This window comes from Coturnix japonica, unplaced genomic scaffold (genome assembly GCF_054131305.1).
Source record: "Coturnix japonica strain WE unplaced genomic scaffold, WE-NBRP24 Scf040, whole genome shotgun sequence".
Taxonomy (NCBI): Eukaryota; Metazoa; Chordata; class Aves; order Galliformes; family Phasianidae; genus Coturnix; species Coturnix japonica.
In genome coordinates this window covers 3,271,648-3,294,183 of record NW_028188943.1, presented here as the reverse complement: position 1 = coordinate 3,294,183, position 22,536 = coordinate 3,271,648, and the positions used below count along the sequence as shown (strand labels likewise).

The 22,536-nt window shown below is 38.7% G+C and overlaps 1 protein-coding gene and 1 long non-coding RNA gene across 2 annotated transcripts; both read right to left on the bottom strand.

The window, feature by feature from the left end:
• Positions 1-4,971: 4,971 nt before the first annotated feature.
• Positions 4,972-6,957, bottom strand: LOC146753016 (uncharacterized). The gene is made up of 3 exons (XR_014940324.1): positions 6,671-6,957; positions 5,816-5,942; positions 4,972-5,278 (listed from the first exon to the last, which is right to left on the bottom strand). It is a non-coding gene; the product is annotated as an uncharacterized LOC146753016 (long non-coding RNA).
• Positions 6,958-7,183: 226 nt separating this feature from the next.
• Positions 7,184-20,866, bottom strand: LOC146753015 (kinesin-like protein KIF20B). The gene is made up of 12 exons (XM_085531064.1): positions 20,705-20,866; positions 18,678-18,945; positions 18,121-18,182; positions 17,799-17,917; positions 16,384-16,579; positions 12,757-13,960; positions 12,178-12,316; positions 11,326-11,448; positions 10,768-10,929; positions 9,653-9,817; positions 8,899-9,018; positions 7,184-7,390 (listed from the first exon to the last, which is right to left on the bottom strand). The coding sequence occupies exons 4-12, from the start codon at positions 17,880-17,882 to the stop codon at positions 7,184-7,186; spliced, it is 2,400 nt and encodes a 799-aa protein (XP_085387190.1). The 5' UTR covers positions 17,883-17,917; positions 18,121-18,182; positions 18,678-18,945; positions 20,705-20,866.
• Positions 20,867-22,536: the final 1,670 nt, after the last annotated feature.

The following is a 22,536-nucleotide window of genomic DNA, read 5'->3' as shown; positions in this document are numbered from 1 at the left end:
AAACCCCTTTTCAAAGGAGGAATCAGAATATGCTGCCTGTTGGATACAAGAAATCAGCCTGTTATTAGTAAAAAGAAAAAGGCCTGGACCAGGAAGGAGAGGAATTAGAAAAAGGAACTAATCAATGGGACCCTCCTGAGAATCTCCCCCCCATATAACCCCAATGTAGCACAAAGGGAGAGAGGCAGTGCCCCAGTAAGAGGAAATGGTAAAGCACACAGGGACATTTCACAGAAAAGAGGGGCATGCTGGGCTCAGGAGAGAATTAAAACAATGTAAAAGGGACATAAAAATTTCTCCTATCCCAGACACTAGCTGTACCAGCACCTCAGTGTACCCCTTATGGGAGGTCCCATTGGGACAAGGACAAATATGCTATGTAAACTCCCCACTCACTAGTGGAGAAATTAGAAATTTTAAGAAGGAAATGAAATCTTTAATTGAAGATTCTATAAGAGTAGCAGAACAATTAGATCAATTTCTGGGGCTTTCAAAACTTTGGTCCCATCAGGACCCCCTGGTAAATATAAAAGTGGGACCTGAGGGGGAAGAAGTTGTGGTTTTAGTTGATACTGGGACAGCTCGTTCATCACTGGCCCGTAAGGTGTCAGGACTCAAATTAACAAATGAGGCCTTAAAGATAACAGGGGTAGAGAGAACCGGGATGACAGTACCACTTTTTGAGAATACTGTATTAAAACTAGGGGATAAAGATGAAATTGGGAATCAAGAAAAACATGAAATAAGGCCATAAAGATAAGGGTGGAACAGCCCAAGGAACTGAATGATATGGATTGCTAAGGGAAAGTTATATGGTATTAAGGGTGTTTGTGGAAACTGAAAAATTGTACTGTTTGATCTGTGGGTTTTGAAGGGAATGGGACAAACTGCTTTGATGGTATAAGAAAGTGTAATTGCTATTGGTATACAGAAGTATAATTGAGGGTGTGTCAAAGTGTAACTGAAGGTACAAATAGTAAAATTGTGTACAAAGGAAAAAGAGTTAAAGAGAAAGTGAGTTTATGTGTGCTGGTATGAGAGCAACCCCCTGTATTGTTTCCCCCCCCTTGCAATAACTCTTGGAGTGAGAGAGAGCCGGGTACGGAGACTGTTGCTGTAAGCAGCAAAGGGGGGAGGTGGGGAGGAGGGGGCAATGGAAGTGAGAATAGCCTTCATGTGCAGAGGTGTAGGAAACCTGAAATCCCAGTGTTAGCACTGGACACCTGGAGAGAAGGAGGTGAAACTGAAATAGGATGTTAGTAGTTTTTGTAATGATGAGAGTTTGGAAAGTGAGAAAGTTTGGGACAGACACAGGCTGGAGGAGTAAGGACTGGCAAGGTATAACAGGGATGTCAGGACTGAAAAGAGGTGAACGATATGAAAACAAAACAAAACTGATTGACAAACAGATAGTAAGGGAATTGGTGATAATAACAGCTGTTACTGTTGTGGTGCCAGAATAGGGCCGTAGGACCCAGAGATCCCCTCAGGGAGAGGTGGGGGGAGTGGGGGCTTGAAGTGCCCAGGGAGGGCTCCGCCCCACTGAAAGGAAAGCAGTGTGCAAACTGCAACGGGAAATTGCATCTAGGGAAGCAGGATAAAGAGATTTATTTTCTGGTGGATATGGGTGCTTCTTACTACTCATAGATGGTTTTGTAACAGTAATAGAAGCTACTGCCCAACAAGAAAAGGTTTACGTTTTTTTTGGATTAATTAAATATAAACTAAGTAGGAATACAGAAATTCTTGTACTTGCCAGGTTGCTCTGGCAAGAAATTTAAAAAAACTGGAGCTAAAGGTCCAACAATATTGACTGTTTAAAAACTGTAAGTCTGACATTAACACAAATGGGGAAAAACAATGTTGTACCCCAGGAGTCACAGCAATATCAAACATGATGCACTTAGGGGTGTGGGCATCAGGGCCAAACATGAAGCCCTGAATAGAAGTTAAAAGCAAGAGATTGCCCAGTCAGGGTAAAGTGGTACCCTATAAGGATACATAACTGTAGAAGGATAGAAGACTTTCTGGAGTTTGGACTCCAATTTTGCAAAAATTTTTGATAGCAAGTGCTGTAGTTTGGTACAACACTTGAAGGCAAGTAATAGAATTGTTAAATGCATACACTCAGTGGTGGCAAATCCATGCACTTTATTAACCCAGTTAAGGAATGAATAGGTGGAGTTTACCTTCTGGATTTGAAGGATGTTTCTTCTGCCTGCTTTCTGTATCACGGCTTTACAAGTCGGTGTGCAGGTTTGGAGGAGCTATCCCCCTTACACCCGGCGCTGCGCAACGCTGGAATAAACATACCTGCTTTACAACCCATCTCTGGATTATAGAGTTTGATTCCGCAAGTCAGCTAAACATTTGTGGTTGGTTTTTCTTTTCCCTAAACAAAGCAACCTGTTTTCTGCACTTGCTGTGCCTTACGAAAATGCACAGAAATTAGGCAAGCCTGAGACTCACCAAACACCACATGTGACATTTTGTAAAAGGTCAGTTTTGCAGCAGAGAACCACATATAATTATACCAAGTGTGCAACTACTTTTCCCATGCAGCAGCAGGCAGCAATGAGGCTGTTCTCATAATAAAAATACCATTTGAGAAGTAGTGTAATTAAGTGTATATCATGATGTACCCAGTAGCAACGAGAGCTCTATTAACAGCTTCTGGAACAAGTAGATCACTCCCATGCCTTGCAATGACTTTGCCTCCAATATCGCATGGCTGATAAATTGCAGTCTTCTGGATATGAAATATTTGCAAGTAATTTGCAAACTGCAGCTAATCAGAACCGTCTTCCATATTGTCACCAACCACTTCAGGCAGCATTGTTCCATTTTGACATCTGGCTATGAGGCATTCATGCACGGCATTCACATACATAGGTCAATAAATAGGAGGGAGGGTGATTTCAAGTACTTATGCTTCCATCAGTTTCTTCTGTGTACCTGTGCAGTAGCTGCCCATCTCACCTGGTAGGTACGAATGCTGTTTTCTACTCCAGGTCAATAAAAGCCTCCATGTTGACATCCACATGCAGATTTGTCCAGATAACACCATGGAGAAAAGCTTCTAAAAGTCAGTTCAAGTTTTTAATGAGATTGTTGAGCATAAAACCACATGATCCCCATGATTTTTCACAGATTGTTTTCTGCAAACCTGGATCTCACAAGCCTACAAGCAAGGAGAAAGCTTATCGGCACAGCAACAAATAGTACAATTGTGGGTTTTTTTAAATACAATCAGTATATTGTTCTATCACCAGCTGCTTTTAAGGCAATTCACTCTCATCAAACTCTCAAATATTCACCCAAGTCGGCTTTCATCCATGTTTTTACCTCCTGAGCAATTGAATCTATAGGAACTATTGGACTTGGAGACAACACAAGGACATACTGCCAGCTGAGAACCTTTCAGCTAATTCATCCAACAGCATCTAAAGGTTCGAAGCTCACTGAGGGGGAGAACAGTATTTGGGATATTAGAATTCCCCCCAAATGTATTGGGTTTATTTTTCTAAGTTTATTAATTTAAAGCTGAATTTGCACAAGTGAGGGAAAGCACCTTTCTTCCACATTGAGGAATTGGCACCATCTTCTCTCCAAAGAAAATTCTTTAAAAAGATCCAAAAATTAAGTATACATAAATATTAATGTGTATTCATGCTCTTCTCTCTGCCAGAGTTCTGCTAAGTACACCAGTCACGTGAAAAAAGCAAGCCAGGCCATCCTGAACAAGTACAGTTATTACTGCACAATGGGTAAATAGCAATCAGTCCTAGAGATACTGTTCCTATACAGGGGAGGCAAGACAAAAATAAATAAACCCTTAACCACAATAAAATCCAAGCCCAGTTTAAGAAAGCTTGTATTTATTTCAGCCTCAGTGGAGTCAGTTTGAAACTGTCAGAGAGACACTGTACACCTATATACAAATTTAAGAACACAACGGAGTAACTGTTACTGTTTATTAACAACCAGTTTTAATAATACGATAAAAGTATGTCCTGAGAAAGGGGAACAAACATGCTTCTTCAAGGTTTTTTAGCTGTTCTGGATCTCAGCCGTCGCTTGATGATCAGATGATCACTTTCCTTCTTTTGTTCCTCAGATTCCTGAAGAAAACATTTCAAAAGTTACTCATCTTTTCGCACAAGACTGACAAGCTCTTCTTGACACACGCAAACATATTTCTTCCCCTAAATGGATTTCAGAATGGCGTTTGCTTATTATATTTTATTCAGAAAACTATGGGATACCGAGATCATTTTAATGCAGCTTAATCAGAAGGAACAAATATGGAGAATGTACAAAATCCTGTTTATCTTAAAAAAGCACACACATCTGAGGAAAGCCTGAAGGCAGCTTTCATTTTGAAATACTTGTTTTCAAAAGAGTATTATAATACTTGTTTTGTGAAACATGAAGCGTTCAGAAAACATTTTTAGCCTCAATCCCTGTAGCTATGACTTGCCCAGAATTTCAGTTCTTGGTTCAGTTCCATGTTCTCAGAACTACAGTGAGAGAAGAAATTGTCTCATCTTCTTCATCCTCTAACAAAAAAAATATAACATTTTGGTTTCTGCCCCTATCATTCATCAAATCATCAAAAAATTCAGAGGGATATTACAGTATGGGCAAATGATCACTATGCTGAACAGAAAAAGGACTCTAATATAATTAAAAGATGCAGTTCCAACAGAGCAAGAATGTTCTTAGCACAATAGCTGCCGACAGAGTCATGAAACTGGCACATCAGATCCTTTGCAAGTTGGCTTAGACAGGAGATCATAGTTTAAGCATACCTAAAAAGCTGTCTAAGTTGTGCTCTAGAAAAGCGTGTAGTAGAATAATCCCACTCCGACACACTGAAATTATCTATGATTCCAAATTAGAAGACATCTCCGTGATTGCTACATCACCTACTTAGTAAACTGTAAGCCAGCCAAACACAGAGATCTTTGAGGACAAAATAAAACAGAACAGCAGGAAGACCAACAAGAATGACTTGATAGAATAAAGAAATACCTCAGTACTTTCAACCTCCTCCTGCAAATAGATGAAACCTCCAGTCTGTTTGGACTCCTTAGTAGTTTATTTTAAGCCAAGACTACAGTATAATCGCTTACCGAAGAAGCAGGTATATCTAGAGGGCCAGAAACGACAGTTGAATACAGCTTCCTTTTGCATCGTTTTGGCTTGGTCTCTCCTTCTACGAGACTTTCAGGTTCGTTTGATTTAGGAGAACTTACTGCTGACATCAGCTTCTTGGCTAGAAGAAATTTGTTTTGATACATAAACCAATCAACTTACTGGTTTTGTGAGTCTTTAAATCACTGAATGCAAAAAAAGCTTCGTAACAAACTTGGTTTATAAATGACACGTAAAATTTAAGTGAAAATACTCAGAAATTGTATTTGTTCATCGAGGCTCTTTATTGCTTCTATAGCTGAAACAGTTTATAGCTTCAGGTACGGCAGCTTAAAGCACGCATTAAAATGGAGTATGAAAGACAATCATGGCTCAGAAGTCGCTGGAAGTCAGAAACTTCAGCAGGAGTTAAACAACAGGCCTAACTTTCGTGCTGACAGAAGCACAAGACAGAACCAACTTTCTCTGTATACTTGTAGGTTTTCACAAATGTAATAATGAATCTCTGAAGAGACGAATAAATGCATTTACTTCATAAATCAAAGGACAACTTAACATGGCAGACAAGTCTCAGAACACATACATTAATAGCCTACAGCAGAAACAAGCCATTCTACAATGTCTAGAAAACATGGAATAAAACTTATTCTACACCAACCTTTAGAGTGTATAATAGAAGGAGAGCTTTGAATAAAATCTCCAACTTTTTGCAGTGTTTCATCCTTCTTTTTAGTCAGTCTTGAAGCATGTACTCGCTTTCTCAGGAAGTAGTCTTTTCCGGATTTCTGTTCAACAGAGATGTGAACATGTGAAACAAGAGCATTGTTTAAACTTCATTTTAGTTCAACGTTATTTTAAGTTGACATTTTGAGCTTTACTACTGACACCTCTGTTCATTATGCTGATGATACCACAACGGCAAGTAATGTAGACAATTTTATACCCTTTAGGGAGTTGTCAAAATCTCAGCTATTTCAAGGCATACGTTTCTTACAGTTTCTTAATAAGGCAGTAGTTTCTTTAAAAGTAGCTCCCAAGCTGTGGAGTTGTTTCTTACATAAGCTGTTCTAATTACATAAAACAAACAAACATACAAAACAGAAGACAACAGATGGGAAAAATCTACTACTCATACTCTGACCATGCCAAGGATACTGCTATCACATGTGAACATCTGTTTTTAATAACTGCCATGCATATTAATGATATGAACCTTAGTTTAATACAAGGGCTTCACTTACAAAAGCACACGATAATACACTAAAGCTTCTCTTCCCAACTATTCAGTGTGCAATATCCTTCCCTCCAAATCATTACACAGTACAGCCATTACACGCTCTGGGGACAGACTGACTTGCCCTTTGGTTAGCTTATGGAATTTAATAGGAAGAGCTCATAAGCATGTAAGATTCCCATTCAGGTATACACATAAGGATAAGACACTGCTTCTTTCGTGTGACCACACAATTACAGGAAGTCCCAAGCTAGCTTCAAAACTAGAACAAAAACCAACCATTTTCTCGTCACTTGCAGAGGGTGAATTAAAAGCCATGACAGATTTTGTATTTTTCGTGTTCTCACTTTTCACAAAATCCTGGGAAAATAAGACAAGTTTCAGCCATGATTCTTTTGGAAAGAACAATTGATGTCACAAAAGTGAACACTTTAAACACTTTTGCTAATAGTAGGGAAGTATCTGCTAGTGGTAACTATTCCACTGTAAATCAAATAATAAATAAGCATTCAATTATAAAAACAGGACATTAAGATATCAGTATTAGACATCTCATGATGTCTAAAAAGCTGATTTATGTCTACAGGTTTCAAAGAAAATACACAATGGAGTTAAGAGAAATTCCCTTCTCTTAAACCATTATCACTGAGCTTGGCTATTAGTTTTGTTCATTAAAGCAGTTCATTGATTAAATTCTTCAACTACTTTACTGAGGTAGAAATAGCATTTTTTTAATGCTTAAATGAGAATGGTAAAAAGGCATCAGATATTTTGTTTTCTGTTGGGTCTAGGTCATACCTCATCCATGTCATCACTTCTTTTCTTTTTTGCCTTAGGCATTTTCACTCCTAAAGGTATCATGCTGCCGTGCTGCTTTATCTCCAACTTATCAGGTTGCAGAGGTGTCAGTGGGATTTCCAGCTCCGGTTTTGGGAACCGGCTAGTTTTGCCATTTTCTGCGGACACTCCAGAAGAGTCGAGGACAGTTTCCAAATGCTCCTGATAGCACAGAAGAATTTTAAGTGCAAGTGTTAAGGTAGCCATGAGATTAAAAAGCTATAAAGCATCTGGAAAAGGATATGTAAGCATTCGATTTTCCTGCTGTAAGAACACTTGTAACAGAAGGAGTCTATTTCAGTTACAGCAGAGTTTTACCCTTCTTTCCTAGAACTTGTTACATTTAAAATTATTTCCAATCTATGATCACAAAAAGAGTTCTCCATGTTAAACTGAGCCTGATACTTTACAAGTCATTTTTTCTCAAGGGCACAGACAACTACACTTTTTTTTAATAGAGAATGGTGGTAGAACTGACACGATTTTCTTCATCTCAACTCTGCTGCATCAGAACTGGGCAGGAACAGGAGCATTTGATTCAAGTGTTCGATTAACTTCCAGCTTAATCTTAGGGAATTTGCCCTTCCTCTTCTACACTAGAGATGTTATTTACATAAGTAAGGTCCAGCTGGCAAGGTGCAAGCCCAGTACAAGTCATTAAAGAACTCCATTGCTATCTTTTCCCTGGAGAGAATACAGACATTCAAGCAATGACACCGTACTTAAGCTGAAGGCTATCATGTACCTGCTCATGGTCAAATGGCAGCAAATGCACAGCTAAGTGACAGGGAAATGTCAGTATGCATTTCCCCAGCAGCACTTACTGTCCACAATCCACCCAATCCTGTTTTTCTCAACAGGAACAACAAAGTCAGAACTGAGATCACCTGGACTCCTCCTTCTCTATGGCAGGAATTCAGCTAGCATATCAAAAATGAGTTCAGATGCTGGTTGAACACATGGAAGACAGGCTGCTGGGGACATCAGAAAATGGGAGATGGCTGCTTCTACTGCGGCTAGTAACTAGCAAACTCCAGTGTCCCAAACACAGACTAGCAGCTTTTACTACTTACACTGTTCCGACCCCCTGAGGGGAGTCTTCTTCCTCTCAAAAAGTTACCAAAGATTGTAGAAAGACAAAAAGTAGTCAGAGCCACTTTATCAGGCTCTGCTAAGAATCTGAATGGAGTATCACCACCCACTGTATTTCCAAGAATTAAGTTGGTTAATAAATACTTTGTTTTTAAAATATATGTAACTGCTATTTTATGAAAGTTAGCAATTAAAAACTTATATAGGAATGATTAACATCATCTGCTAACAAAACAATGTCCAGAAATCCTGCAGAGGAAGAAAATAAGTTCAATTTGCTGTGCCCGTTTCAGTGGCTCCATGAATTTTTTCCAAGTAACTTATCTAATCATGAGCCACTTCATAAGCATTAACATGAGGAGAGTTTTCAACAGCACCTGACAAAAATTCATCACACAATTGTTTCAACAGCTTTTATTCCTATCAAAGGCTATAAAAACAGGTGATCTGATCACCTTGAAAGGGATAAATAAATTAAAACTTGGGAATTGTTTAGAGAACATGAGATCTTTTCCTACTCATTCCTTATCAAAAGCAATACAATCACAACATTTTCAGATCTGAAGTTTCATACTAACCTCAGATTCATTTAATGAAGTGAGGCTCCTAGTACATGGACGTGACAAATAATTGTCTTCAGCTTTGCATCTTAATGGAATACTTTCTCCAGTTTTAGTTTTGCTTTGTTGTTTCCTAGGCTGTAAATATTTAAAAGGAGTAAAGATTAGGCTATGCATTAGACCTCCAAAATATCTCGAGTTTTCTAAAGTTACAGTGTAAAACCTCAAGCTCAGACGCCACATGAACACGTAAGCTGAAACACAGCACAAGTGTGGGAAGGTAGTAACATCTATTCATTGTGTGATCTTCAGATACACCCTACTGGGTCTCACTAACAGTCTCAGGCAGTATTCTGCCTCCAAAAGAGAGAAAGCGAGACATTATTTAGGGACAAAATCTGTAACGCTGGTCGTTTTGTCATCCATACCCCCCATACTCTGCACGCTCACAGCTGCTATGTTAGAACACCAAAGGCTAAACCTCTGCCTAATCTTCAGCATCCACATACGAATACATGGAAAACTGCATGGAAAAGTTCCATAATGTACACAGAGAGATGGTGTTCTAGTAAATAAAATAGTTTTGAGAAGATGAGAGCTCGTGTTTGAGTGGAAGACAAAAAGAACCAACAAGTACTCATCACTGAATATGTAGTTAAAGGACTATATGCTAAGAAAAATGATTCCAGCTCCAGTATCTCCTAGGAAAACAGAAGAACAAAAAGGGGTTAACAAGATGTTAAGTACTGACTTTCTATAAATATAATCATACCTTTTCATTTACAGAGTCATTCCTTCTACTTTGTCTTCCTTCAAGTAAAGGTATTTCTGGCAAACACTGAGGGCTACTGTGGTTAATGCGTTGTTTTAATTCCTTTATAAAGTCATCTTTGTCAGCCAGTTCTTTTCTTAACTCTTCTATCACAGTTGCATTATCCTAATAAACAGTAAAAACTGCTGAGTTGTGGGATTGGCAAAAGGAATTAACACACACAAGCAGTATTGCAATTACTTAGTAGCATCAGTTTTAGAATTGCAGGCTAGAACACTTAACTATTCAAGAACAGTAACATTTCACGGATTTGTACGGTCAGTGTTACAAGTGCAGTAGTCACAGAATTGCCTGGGAAGTTGTAATACAATATATTTTGATTCTTCTATTTTACTTATGTGCTTCAGCCTTCATCTCTCTTAAGATATAATAACCCGAGCTTTTATTTGTTCCCAAATCCTCGGTACTGTGAGAAAGTCGGCAGTTGTAGGGGAAGTTTTGCTATGAGAACATCTTTCTTCTCAGAGAAAGTGAATCCAAACATTCTCAAAAGAGCACAACTCATTTAGTCTTCTGTTTAGCTTCTGAAATTCTATGCTACGGCTTAGATTGGCTATCCTGATTAAAAGCTGGATGTTGAAATAAGAAATGCAACTTCCAGAGATCATCCCCCCTCTGCTTTTTGATGCTTCCCTTAATCTCTCTCCACGTCCCCTTCTGTCTTTTCATGCCATTGTAGATACTACCTCAGAGAAAGCAAAGAAAGTAAGAAACCTGAGACAGAACTACTGTCTGAGTATTGAGCCTAGCTTGGGATCCGGAAATGCTGTGAATTATCAGAAAAAGCTACAGATGTCCAGTCTGATTGTAGGATAATAAGCATCAAACTGACATCTGCTTATCTGAACTACTGAAAAAATTGAAATTTTAGTAATTAACAGAAATTCTGTTTCTGAAGAACAAAAATAAAAGCTGGTGCTTTTTTTGGTTAGTTGCACATGATGTCAATACGACAGTGTTCAAGAACAGAAGCACACCCAGAATACAAAGAGCAGGTACAGGAGTCTTATAGAATTTATGGGTAGCTAATCAGGTATGAGGAAAGGAGAGCTGACCTTGCTTGAATCCTTTAAGGCAGATTGTCTCAGTTCTGCTATTTCTGTCTCTTTTTGTATGGCAATAGAAGCCAAAGTTTTGAGCTGTTCTTCCAAAGCTTCTACTAACTGATCTCTCTCCTCACGCCACTTTTGAAGATTATGGTCCTTTTCCTCCAGCTCCTATATTTCATGTTGAAAGAAAAGCATACACAGTAGAAACAAGCAGAATCTTTAAAACAGCCTAGAATTAATACGTTTTTCATATAGCATAAATAAGGACTCAAGCTGATAAAAAGAGTTTATGGTAAGACATTTCAATTAACATATCGTGATGTCACTCAACAAGATCAGGTTATATGCATGTATTACATATGTATTTACTATGCAGATTATTGTATTTAAAGCAATCTGCCAGTGCTCTGTAGTGACTAATTATTTGAATATCTTTCATGGTCTACCGCTAATTTCAGTTGGCCACTTTCATTTTGCTCCAATTTTTTTTTTTTTTGACCTTTTCCCTGTTGCTTGGAAAACCTGCATCATTCATTTAATAAAAGTTAAGAGCAAGAAAAATACCTGTTTAAGTTGTTGGATAGTATAGTCTTTATAATCCAGCTCATCCTTAAACTGGTTATTAATCCTTTCAAGTTCATCCATCCTGTTCCTGAGGGATTCCTCCACAGAACGCATCGTGGACACCTGTAATGTAAGCACAGCTCACGGTTAATTAAAAGACTTCTGTAATCCAACCTGGCCAAATACTTCTTTGTTAAATAAAGAGGAATTCACAAACAAGTGCTGAGTAGGAAAACGACAGCAAGTGCAAGGTTACCAAGGAAGACATGAATTCATTTTTAAGCTTCAATTTTCCACCCCAAGCACACCCAATAAACTTTTAGACTAAGTACCTGCAAAATGGGTTTTAATATATCTTCTTGTTTAATAATTAAATTTTAACTGTTAACATCACTGAAGCTGAAATTGAAGAAAAAAAATATACATGCTTATATTAAAGAGCCTCTGGAAATTAGTCTATTTCTCTTCAAGTAAATAGCATTCTTCTTCCCAGTTATCAGCGTTTTTTCACAAGACTTAGGTTTTAGGCTTTAGAGTTACCACGGATACCAATGGCAAGTCACCAGTAACTTAGAGATAATAACAAGTCCCCTCCAGAGGCAGATTAGCTATTCTCTTCACAAACCTTATTCCAGACTACCAACCAACTTTACTTTCCTCTCTTCATTATCTATGCGAAACCATGTTTTAACTTCTGGTCCCCTCTAGAGCTTCAATGGCAACTTTACCTAAGATTTGCTGCTAGCCACACTAGTGTGAAATTTCCAGCTTCATAGTTAAAGTTTGAGAAGTTTTAACAGCAGAAAGCCAAGCATAATCTTACAGAAAAAAATATCTCAGTTGACTACAAACCTCGCTTTGTACTTGCTGAATTTGTTTCTCGGCATCAGAATGTTTGTCTTTTAGATCTGCATACTCTTCTTCTTTCCTCTGCAAATCTTTTTTCAAATTCAGTACAAGGGCAGAACTCTCAGAAAGAATATTTTCTAGCCTTATGTTAAAAATAAAGAGACAAAGAACATTACTGTTACACATCTCATGGAAACAGCAATTACAGCTTAATCCATGCCCTGCCTGTTGGTTTCTATTTGTAAATAGACTCTTAAATCTATCTAGGCCAGTGACAAGATTTAAACAATTACTTTTGAATTTCAGCTTGCTTCTCATAATCAGATTCTGAAGCAATAAATTATTCAGATGCTATTCTGAGGGATGTACAACAAAACCACCAGAAATCCCCATATTATTCTTTATTTCCTTGCACACTCCTGTTTTCCCTTGGAACTCAAGTAGCATACCAAAGCATCCTAAAGTAGTAGTTTGGCCATTGATAAGCATGCAGATGCATTAAGTCGAAGGGTTGTTCCCATTAACTATTTTTAACTCTAGTTCATTCTCAAAGGGCTCTAAGTTAACTCAGTGGTTACTTACGATTCTATACGTTGCACTTTCTCCATTTCACTCTTTTCCTTTTCCCAAAGAGAGTGTTTCATCTGCTCCAAGCTGTTTTTCAGCTGCAGAACTTCTTGAATCAGATTTGCTTCTTTGCTACTTAACTCTTCAACCTTTTTGTCTGCATTAGCAGACTTCTCCTGCAGAGTTGCTGTAACTGTCTCCAGATTCACAATAATAGATTCTTTTTCTTTAAGTAATTCATTGAGTTTTGACACATTGTCTTCCATTGTCTTGGAAGCCTCCAGGCGATATTCAAGCTCTCTTATTTTTACCTCACAGTTGGCAACTTCCTCCTGAAATTGTGCAATCACTCTCTGATCTTCTGCAGTCTTTTCTTCAAACTCCTGAGTTTTCTTTTCTATTTGCTCATGTAACTGATTCACAAGATCATCTTCCTGACTAGTGTGAGTTGTAATCTCACATAGCTTCATTACAAGTTGACGATTATGATTTTCAGCATTATTCAGTCCCGCCTTTAGGTTTTCATTGTCTTGAAGCAGTGCTTTGATGTGCTGACTTTTTTGTGAGGAAACATCAACAATACTTCTGCATACTTCCCAAATCCTTTCAAGACTATAGTTAAAGGAGAGGTCCTGCACAAGATCTGAGATGGAAGAAGTCTGTGTCTGAATGCATGCAGAACTAATTTGAGATGTCCCTGGCTCATCTTTTTCACAGTCTGAGGAATCCTTTACACTGACAAAGTCAGTACCGATGGCGTGAAACTCTAAGTGACATTTGTATAATTCATCTAATTTGGTCCACATTTCTTTTACTTGTGACACTTTATCAATTATATATTCTTTGGCAACTTCTATGTTGTTAGTTAGTTGGGCATTTTTGTTTTCAAGTGTCATATTTATAGATTTCTGTTCATCCAGTTCAGAAGCAATTTCCCGATAGTCAGCTTGACCCTGCAGAATTTGTTCACGGAGGGCATCAGCTGTTTCTTCAGAAAAAGAAAGCTCAATACGCAGGCTTGTTACCTGCTTACTGAAATCTTCTTTTTTATTTTTTTCTCTTCTGCATTGTTCTTCAAGCACAGTTAAATGATGTTCCAAGATTTCAGTTCTTTCCCTCAGTGCTAGTACTTCCTTTCGGTACATGGAGCACTTTTGTTTCATGTGTTCAATTTTCTTTTGCTCTACAGTGTTCTTTTTCTTTCTCTCATTTACAACTACTGTAAAACAAACAAACAAACAAACAAAAAAGGGAAAAGGAATGTAGCTCAGATTGATTAAAATCATTATTACATAGCAGTTCACAACACCAAGTAGCAACTTCTAAGTGAAACACTGTCATAATATGCAAGCCATGCCCTCACATCACATAGTATTTGATACTAGTGAAGGAATTAAAGTCCTCTGAACACGTAATCAGGTGCCTCAGATTTCTATACAGAATTAACAGCAAAAGGTTTTCAGTCTGGAAGAACACTTTTACCATGGCACTACTCAAACCTTCCACTCCACACCAGTAGAAAATCTAATTAGATTTAAGAAACATGGGAATGAGATAGATAATTCACAGCTATATTCTTTCTATCTTCCGTGCTTCAGCAATCCCTATAAGGCAGCCAGGAATCACTCCATCTACATCTAAATGGTAGATAAACAGTTCTCTAAGAAATTTCATTCCAACTCACTTTCAAAAGAAAGATAAAACCCTGGACAAGTTGATCACTTAAGTGTTGATATCTGTCTCTCTTATTCAGTTGATCTCTAAACAAAATATGAGGATTCCTACTTCTGTCCACACTTACTCTTTTGCATATAAAGTTCACTCATAAAGTTGTACAAATTTGCAGATTCAAGTTTCCATAAATATTCCATTAGCTTGGGGCTGTTTTTTTCTTTAACTGGTGAGCAATTAGCTAAAATCACATGCATTTTCTTTCTATCAAAAGCAACTTATGCTGTATTTCATCATTGCTTTAGAATCCAGTTATGTCCATTCCATAATATGCATACTTTAAGTATTAAAAAAATAAATATAAGTCAAGACTTACTAGGGATCGGGTCATCACAACAATATATTCCATGGTGATTCTTTTACAGTCTTTTTATTACTACAATGCAGAATTTTATAGTGCCCACGTGCAGCCTGCATTACATACAGATTCACATGTACTGCATGGAAACAGCCTCTTAACTCATCTAAGGAGTTTTATATACAGCCCTCAACTCATTTAAAAGTCATACTGAAGAAACAGCAGTGGCATATTCCACCCCAAACCAGGTTTTGGGTTTTGACTGCTGCTCCCAGCAACACTAGTGAGGGGAATATGATTTATAAGTAATCTAAACAATTTATGCTGAAAACAACAAGCAAGCACTAAAGCAAGATAAATAAGACGAAGGAGAAGATGTGTAATGTTCAGTCTAGAAGCTCCTTACAGAGGAAGTAGGGAAAAAGCATTATTACAGAGCATAGGAAACAAGACCTAAAAGCTCAGAGAATGGTGTAAATACCCTGAACTTGAAGCTGAGATAACCTAGCATCTCCTAAAACACTTTTGCTCTTGCTACTTATATAACTAATTCTACAAAAGAACCAGCACAACATACCTGTGCTCATTGTTCTACTGTGTATATTTAACATAGCTAAAGAATATATATTAAGCAGTTTTTGAAATTGGTCGCTATTAATACTCACAAATAGAAGAAAACTTTAACATGATTGAATACTCAGTACTTCTAAACAGAAAACTTCATGCTGACATTGTGACTATCAGCTACCCATTTTAATTCCTATGTGGAGCATTGCTGTCATTAATTTTTAAATGAGAGCTTTGGTCATATGATTAGAACAAACCCACTACTATTTGGAGTATGGAGGAGTCCACATCCCTCCCTCAGTCTCTGGTAAGATGCTTATATGTGATGCCATTCAGTGGTCACATTAGGATTCAATATTTATGCCAAATAAAGGCAGCAGGGACAAATTATCCAAGAACAGCATCTCATCCAAAGAAGGCCTTGACTTTCTCCCTTGCACATATTTTGCAAGAGGAATACAAGAAAGGAAGGGAATACAGCTAAGTTTTAGATTTTCCCTTCTACATTGTATATGCCTTCCGTAATTCTAGGAACACTGATGCTCAGCTGTGCCCAGAAGTGAAGTTAAATGCATCAGAGCTTATCCAAACCATTTTGCTCAAATATTGCCCATGAGCGAGCAATTAGCAGGTCGTCAACAATTTTGATAGTTGCTTCAGGAAAAACAAAACAAACAAACAAACAAAAGCACTTGAGCAGCTGATGCTACTCAGAAGATCAGCAACAGCAGTTGAAACAATCCTAAAGAAACTGCTTTAAAACTATTACCAAATCTGCAAGTGCATCAACAGATGAGGAAAAAGCAGCAAAAAGGAAAAAAATAGTGCAAAAAACTTTTATTCTTAAGCACTCAAAAATGAACAGCATAGGACCTTCTGAAAAAGGGATATTTACATAACAGTTACTTCTATTTACAGTTTAACACAGTGGCTTTTCTCCTTATACCATAAGGTAACGTGCTTCACAGCCTTTTGCTTCCTATCCGGAATAGGAAGCAATTTATTGTTTTGGAAGACACCCTGTTCAACGATGGAAGAAACTGTACCTTTCTTTGGAGGTGGCTCTTCCACAGTAGGCTTATCTTCATCAGTACTGCGCTTTCTTCCCACTTCCAACTCAGTTTTCTCTTGTTTCAGTGCTTTAACTGAAAGCACTGAAAATTGGCTGCTTTCAGTTCCTTTATTAGTGTTCTCTTCTGCCGGTTCTGCTTTAATGGTAGTTAAATGGTAGGTAGTCTTTTCCTGTATTGATATAAGATCAGTTACATTGAAGCTTAACAAAAGGAGCACTTAAGTCTCAGTAATCTTCTGTAGGCAAATATTTACACAAAACCATACAGCTAAAATATTTACCCGGTGACTCTATAGACATCAGTTACAAATCTCAATAGCAGACAGAACAAGTACACCTTCAGATAATGACAAGTGCAATACTCGGTAGAGTATACAAGGGAAAGCAAGAGCCTAGCAGGTTACAAAGTAAAAGACTTGCACACAATCAAGAGTTTACCAGTTTATCAAAGAATTTCCTGTTTCCAAGAAGTCAACAAAATTACAAACATGGTCAAAGAGCAAATGGTCAGCTCTCATACAGGTTCATCACATCACACTTCTGCTAAGCTGCTAAAATCACTTTCATTGTGACAGATATAATCCAACCTTAAAGCTTAGTCAGCTCTGTCACGCATATTTTAGATTGTGTCCTTGACCACAAGTGAAGCTTCCTTACTTACAAGATGACGATTGTTAAGCCATGCTGGCACTGCCAAGGACTGATTATTCATCTTTAGTAGCTTATGAAAAGAAAAGCCTCAGAAGTGTTCAGGCCACACAATCTCACAGATAGAGTTGGAGCCTTGTTCTTGGAAGAAGTAATAGGTGAGGACATGACTACTCATCACAGTCAGCTTTAATACCATGGAAATACTAAGTTGCAGTGATGCAGACAGTCAAAGACTAAGAAGGGTCAAGTTGCTAAGCTTACAAGGTTAGAGATCTGAGTGACAGAATTAACTATAAATGTTTTCAGAGCTACTTCAGGCTACCAAACATCAAAAAATGAACAAAAACCACCAAAAGTGGTATGCACACATACTTAATCAAGCTAGTCTTCACATATTCAGTAGCTCGCGGTACATTAGTCAGGATAAAGTTTTATGGACTGCATAGAACGTGGAGATATCCTGACCATTCATACTCGTACTTCCAACTCTACTCAACATACTTTTACTGTTGCTCTTCCTCTGATGTAGGAGTGTGAGGCAGGAGTTAGTTGAACACACTGATATTTTTGTTGTTTGTGTTAACAACAACTACCTTCAGATAAATTTGAATTGTTTACAATTTCAAGCGAGTACCAGCTACATACAGAAAATCAGTTTTCCAAAAATGTGTTGATTACAAGCATAGAATTAGTGTTTTCCTTTTTTTGTATAAGGATACGGAGATGTGTAAAACTCACATAATCTTTTACTTTTTCTTCTAAATGAGATTTTAAGTCTTGTAGCTCTGTAATAATGTCATCTTTCTGCACCACGATGTCCATTAGCTCTCAAATCCTTTCATTTTGTGCATCATTTTCTTGGAAATAAAAAATAAAAAAAATTCAGTCATCAGTTTCTAATGTAGTGTTAAGTAGCTGAATTACACAGTGCATTAAAGGCAAATTCAGTTAAGCTAAGCTCGGTAAGAAATCTATTAATGGAGCCTACTGGAATAGCATTTTAAGCTACCACAAGTTGGTATTAAAACAATTTTACACAACATCTTCTTGATAAAGTTACCTCAGTTGCTTCTTTAAGTTGCTCAACAGACTCATCCAATTTAATCATCTGCATTTCAAAGTCTGTAACACACAGAAAAGGTTGTATTACATAAGTAGCCAATAGATAGTTTATTAAGTAATCAATTTTTCCAGATATTCTAATGTTTAGGTAGCTTTTGAACAGATTAATTTATTTGCATGTGGTCTTCACTTATTGGGAGTGATTCAGAAGTTTTCTATATTTCTTGGAATGAAAACATTGCATCAACAAGACATAAAGAAGAGTAGAGATTACAATATAAAAGTAAAAATCAAGATATAGACATTTAACCCCATACTTACGAAAGCGTAAAGCTGCTAGTTGCAGTTTAAAGGAGAGGGGGAAAAAAAGAAAAGAAATAACCAAAACCCGTGGAATTGCTGAACCTGAATATACACAAGGAACAAACTATCACTTATCTACAGGCTATGGTTCCAAAGGTAGAACATCTCCTCTAATTCCTACTCAAACTGGTTATTTCTATTTTATATTAATGAACTATTTCTGTCTTCTACCTTTCACATCGCATAACTCACCTTTGTTCTTCTGCATCAGCTCTTCTTCAGTTTTAAGTAGTTTGGTGTTTTTCTCTGTTAGCTCTTCTTTGGTCTCCATCAGTTCAAAGTTAGTTTTCTCCAGCTGCTTTTCAAACCAGCCAATATCTTCCTTCGGGTCCTCCAGGGATACAATGGAACTATGTGCTGCCTCAGCTTGCTCTTTAATATCCATGACATCATAATGCACAGAATCAAGAATGCCCTCAGGATCAACACAGGTGTCAGGCACTATGCTATGTTCTCCACCCTGAAACGTAATTTATAATCAGTTAAAACTGGTGAATAACTGACTACATAATAGCTGTTATTTCTACAGATAGTCTGGATAGCCACTATGAAGACAGCCATACAAGAAGTTTTTAATTTCAGCTTCAAAACCCACCTCACAAATTCACATACAACATGACAGTGATTCGTATGGGGGGAAGATAAGTGGCATTCTAGTAACAGCTAATATATTTTATAGTATTTGAGGACCACGCTCCCTTTTTTTTTTTTTTTTTTTTTTTAAATATTACCCCAGATTGATCTCCTTCAAATTTAACGTACAAGTTCGGACTCCCCTTTTCTTTGTATACAGCGTAAATTTTCATTTTGTGTTGCAGAAACAAGGAAAATGCCCAAATTCCCAAAGCTTTCTGAAACTGTTCTTAAGGCTCAGCAACTATTCCTGCTAGATGAAGAATAGATGTATCTTGCTCATCATACAGCAACACAGCATGCACTTCTTTGTAAACAGCCTTGTGTTTCTATAAGATGTGCCCATAACATTTAAATAGTAAAAAGGAAAATATTTAAGAAAAAAAATATATATATTTAAGAAAAAAAAAAAGAAAAATACCAGGGTGTCATGGTTTAATAATTTTGTAATTTTGCTATCAGTATTCCACATCATAACATCATATAAAGCATGAATAATTTTACTGCTCCCGAACACTTGCAGTATATTGATGATATTGTCATGTGGGGCCATACAGCAGCAGAGATTTTCAAGAAAGGAAAGCAGATAATCCAAATTCTTTTGCAAGCCTGTTTTGCCATTAAGCGCAGCAAGGTGAAGGGGTCTGCCCAGGAAATCCAGTTCTTAGGTGTAAAATGGCAAGATGGGCATCGACACATCCCAGCAGATGTGATTGACAAAATCACTGCTATGTCTCCTCCCACCAACAAGACAGAGACCCAATCTTTTCTGGGAGTAGTGGGCTTCTGGAGAATGCATGTCCCAAACTACAGCCACATAGTGAGCCCCCTCTATCAGGTAACACGGAAGAAGAATAATTTCTCATGGGGTCCTGAGCAGCAGCAGGCTTTTGAGCAGAGAAAACAAGAGATAGCCCGTGCCGTGGCCTTGGGGCCAATACGGACAGGACAGGATGTAAAGAACATCCTCTACACTGCTGCTGGAGAGAAAGGTCCCACCTGGAGTTTGTGGCAAAGAGCTTTAGGAGAAACCCAAGGCCAACCCCCGGGACTTTGGAGTCGAGCATATAAAGGGTCTGAGGAATGCTACACTCCAACTGAGAAGGAGATCTTAGCCATGTACGAGGGGGTTTGGGCTGCTTCTGAAGTAGTTGGGACAGAGGTTCAGCTCCTTCTAGCACCTCGCTTGCCTGTGGCCCCCCTGTCACGGACACAGGTAGATTTTTGTTTAAACCGTGACAACTACCCAGAATGCAGCATAAGGGAATTTTTGCCTAGAACTCTGGAGGACTATTTGTAACTCAGAAAGGTCAGAGATAGAAAGTTCACACTGATTTCTGGGTCACCAGCCTCACCGTACATCAGCATTTTTGGTTTTTAAATGATACATAAAGTTCTCAATGGCACTGCTCTAGTCGGTAGTTCTTTCCCTTTCCGTGCAGCTCGCTCTGTGCATGGCTTGTGAACCGCTATTCAGGCCAGACAGCTGCAGCCCCAAAGACCTGTAATAAATGTACAAATTCTACCAGGATAATGTCTTGGTGGTGGAGAAACAGGATGCGCAGTCATATGGCTCTCACACATACCTTGTACAACCAGCTTGGCTCTGGACCGGGCATCACCAATGTCACAGGTGTACACGTCACTGTCACTTTTCTCCAGATTTTTTATGCACAGCTGCAGGTCTCGTCCTTTCTGTGCCCTCTTGTATTTCCTGCCAGGCCTGAGCTCAGCAATGCCTTTCCTCCATATGACGAAGGATGCGGCTTTCTCGCTCTGACATGTAAAAAGTGCACTTCCACTTTCTTCAATTTTCACATCTGAAAGTTCCTTGATAAAGTAATTAGGTTTTTCTGGAAGGAAAAAAAAAAGGATGAGGGTGTAGGACAAAGGCATTTGTTACCCCAACAAGTCCCAAGCATACAGAGGTGTCCTGAATCTCCTTTGCCCTCATTTCAGAATATCACATAGAGATGCAAAGAGTCTAAGAAGACCACAGAGTCCACCCATTTACATAGGTTTGATAATTCCAGTAGATATCTGGAAAGTTCAATACCATTATACATGCGCTGGTAGGATCTCATCTGAGAAACTGCATATAGTTTGGATTACACATATTCAATATAGACTAATTCAGATTGCCATCTTTTCTTGGCTCACTAACACCCAAGATCATAGAATCATAGAATGATCACAGAATCATATAGTGGCCTGAGTAGAAAAGGACCTCAAAGATCATCTAGTTTCAAACCCCCTCCAAGGGGTCACCAACCACCAGACCAGGCTGCCCAGATCCACATCACACTGGAGAATCATTCAGTTTCTAGATTATTTTAAGGAAAAGATTTTAATCCATCATATTTTCTGAAAACTAAGAATTGATCCTGCTCAAGGAAACAGAAGAGAAAAACATCACCCACAGGCTGCAGATATTTACCTCGACTTCTCTACATGCCATCCCCAGTGTGCTTTTCAACTCACCTTGCACAGTGACCCTGGCTTTTGTTATGGAGTCCTCTGTCTCACAGGGGTACTCCCCACTGTCCTTGGCAGTAGAGTCATGGATGATCAGAATGGCCCCAGTTCCCTCCTGCTGCAAGTCGTACTTCTGGCTTTTTCTGATTGCTTTGCCATCCTTGTACCACCTGATGATAACAGATCCTCCTGGACAACATGCTTGATCACATAAAGAACAAGCATGTGATCCGAGACAGCCAGCATGGCTTCACCAGGGGAAGGTCATGCTTAACTAATCTTGTGGCCTTCTATGATGGAGTGACGGCCTTGGTTGATGAAGGGAAGGCGACCGATGTCATTTACCTGGACCTGAGCAAGGCCTTTGACATGGTCCCGCACCACATCCTCATCTCCAAATTGGAGGGAGGTGGATTTGATGGGTGGACAACTAGATGGATAAGCAATTGGTTGAAAGGCCGCAGACAGAGGGTGGTGGTCAATGGCTCTATGTCCAGGTGGAGGCCGGTAACGAGCGGTGTCCCTCAAGGGTCTGTCTTGGGACCGGTGCTCTTTAACATCTTTATTAATGACATTGATGAGGGAATTGAGTGCACCCTCAGCAAGTTTGCTGATGACACCAAGCTGAGTGGTGCAGTTGATACGGTGGAGGGAACGGATGCCATTCAGAGGGACCTTGACAGGCTGGAAAGCTGGGCTCGGGTGAACCTAATGAGGTTCAACACGGCAAAGTGCAAGGTTTTGCACTTGGGCCGGAAGAACCCCAGGCACCTGTACAGGCTGGGAGGAGTTGTCCTTGAGAGCAGCTCGGCAGAGAAAGACCTAGGGGTCCTGATAGATGAGAAACTTAACATGAGCCAGCAGTGCGCTCTGGCAGCCCGGAAAGCAAATGGGATCCTGGGCTCCATCAGGAGAGGGGTGGTCAGCAGGGATAGGGAGGTGA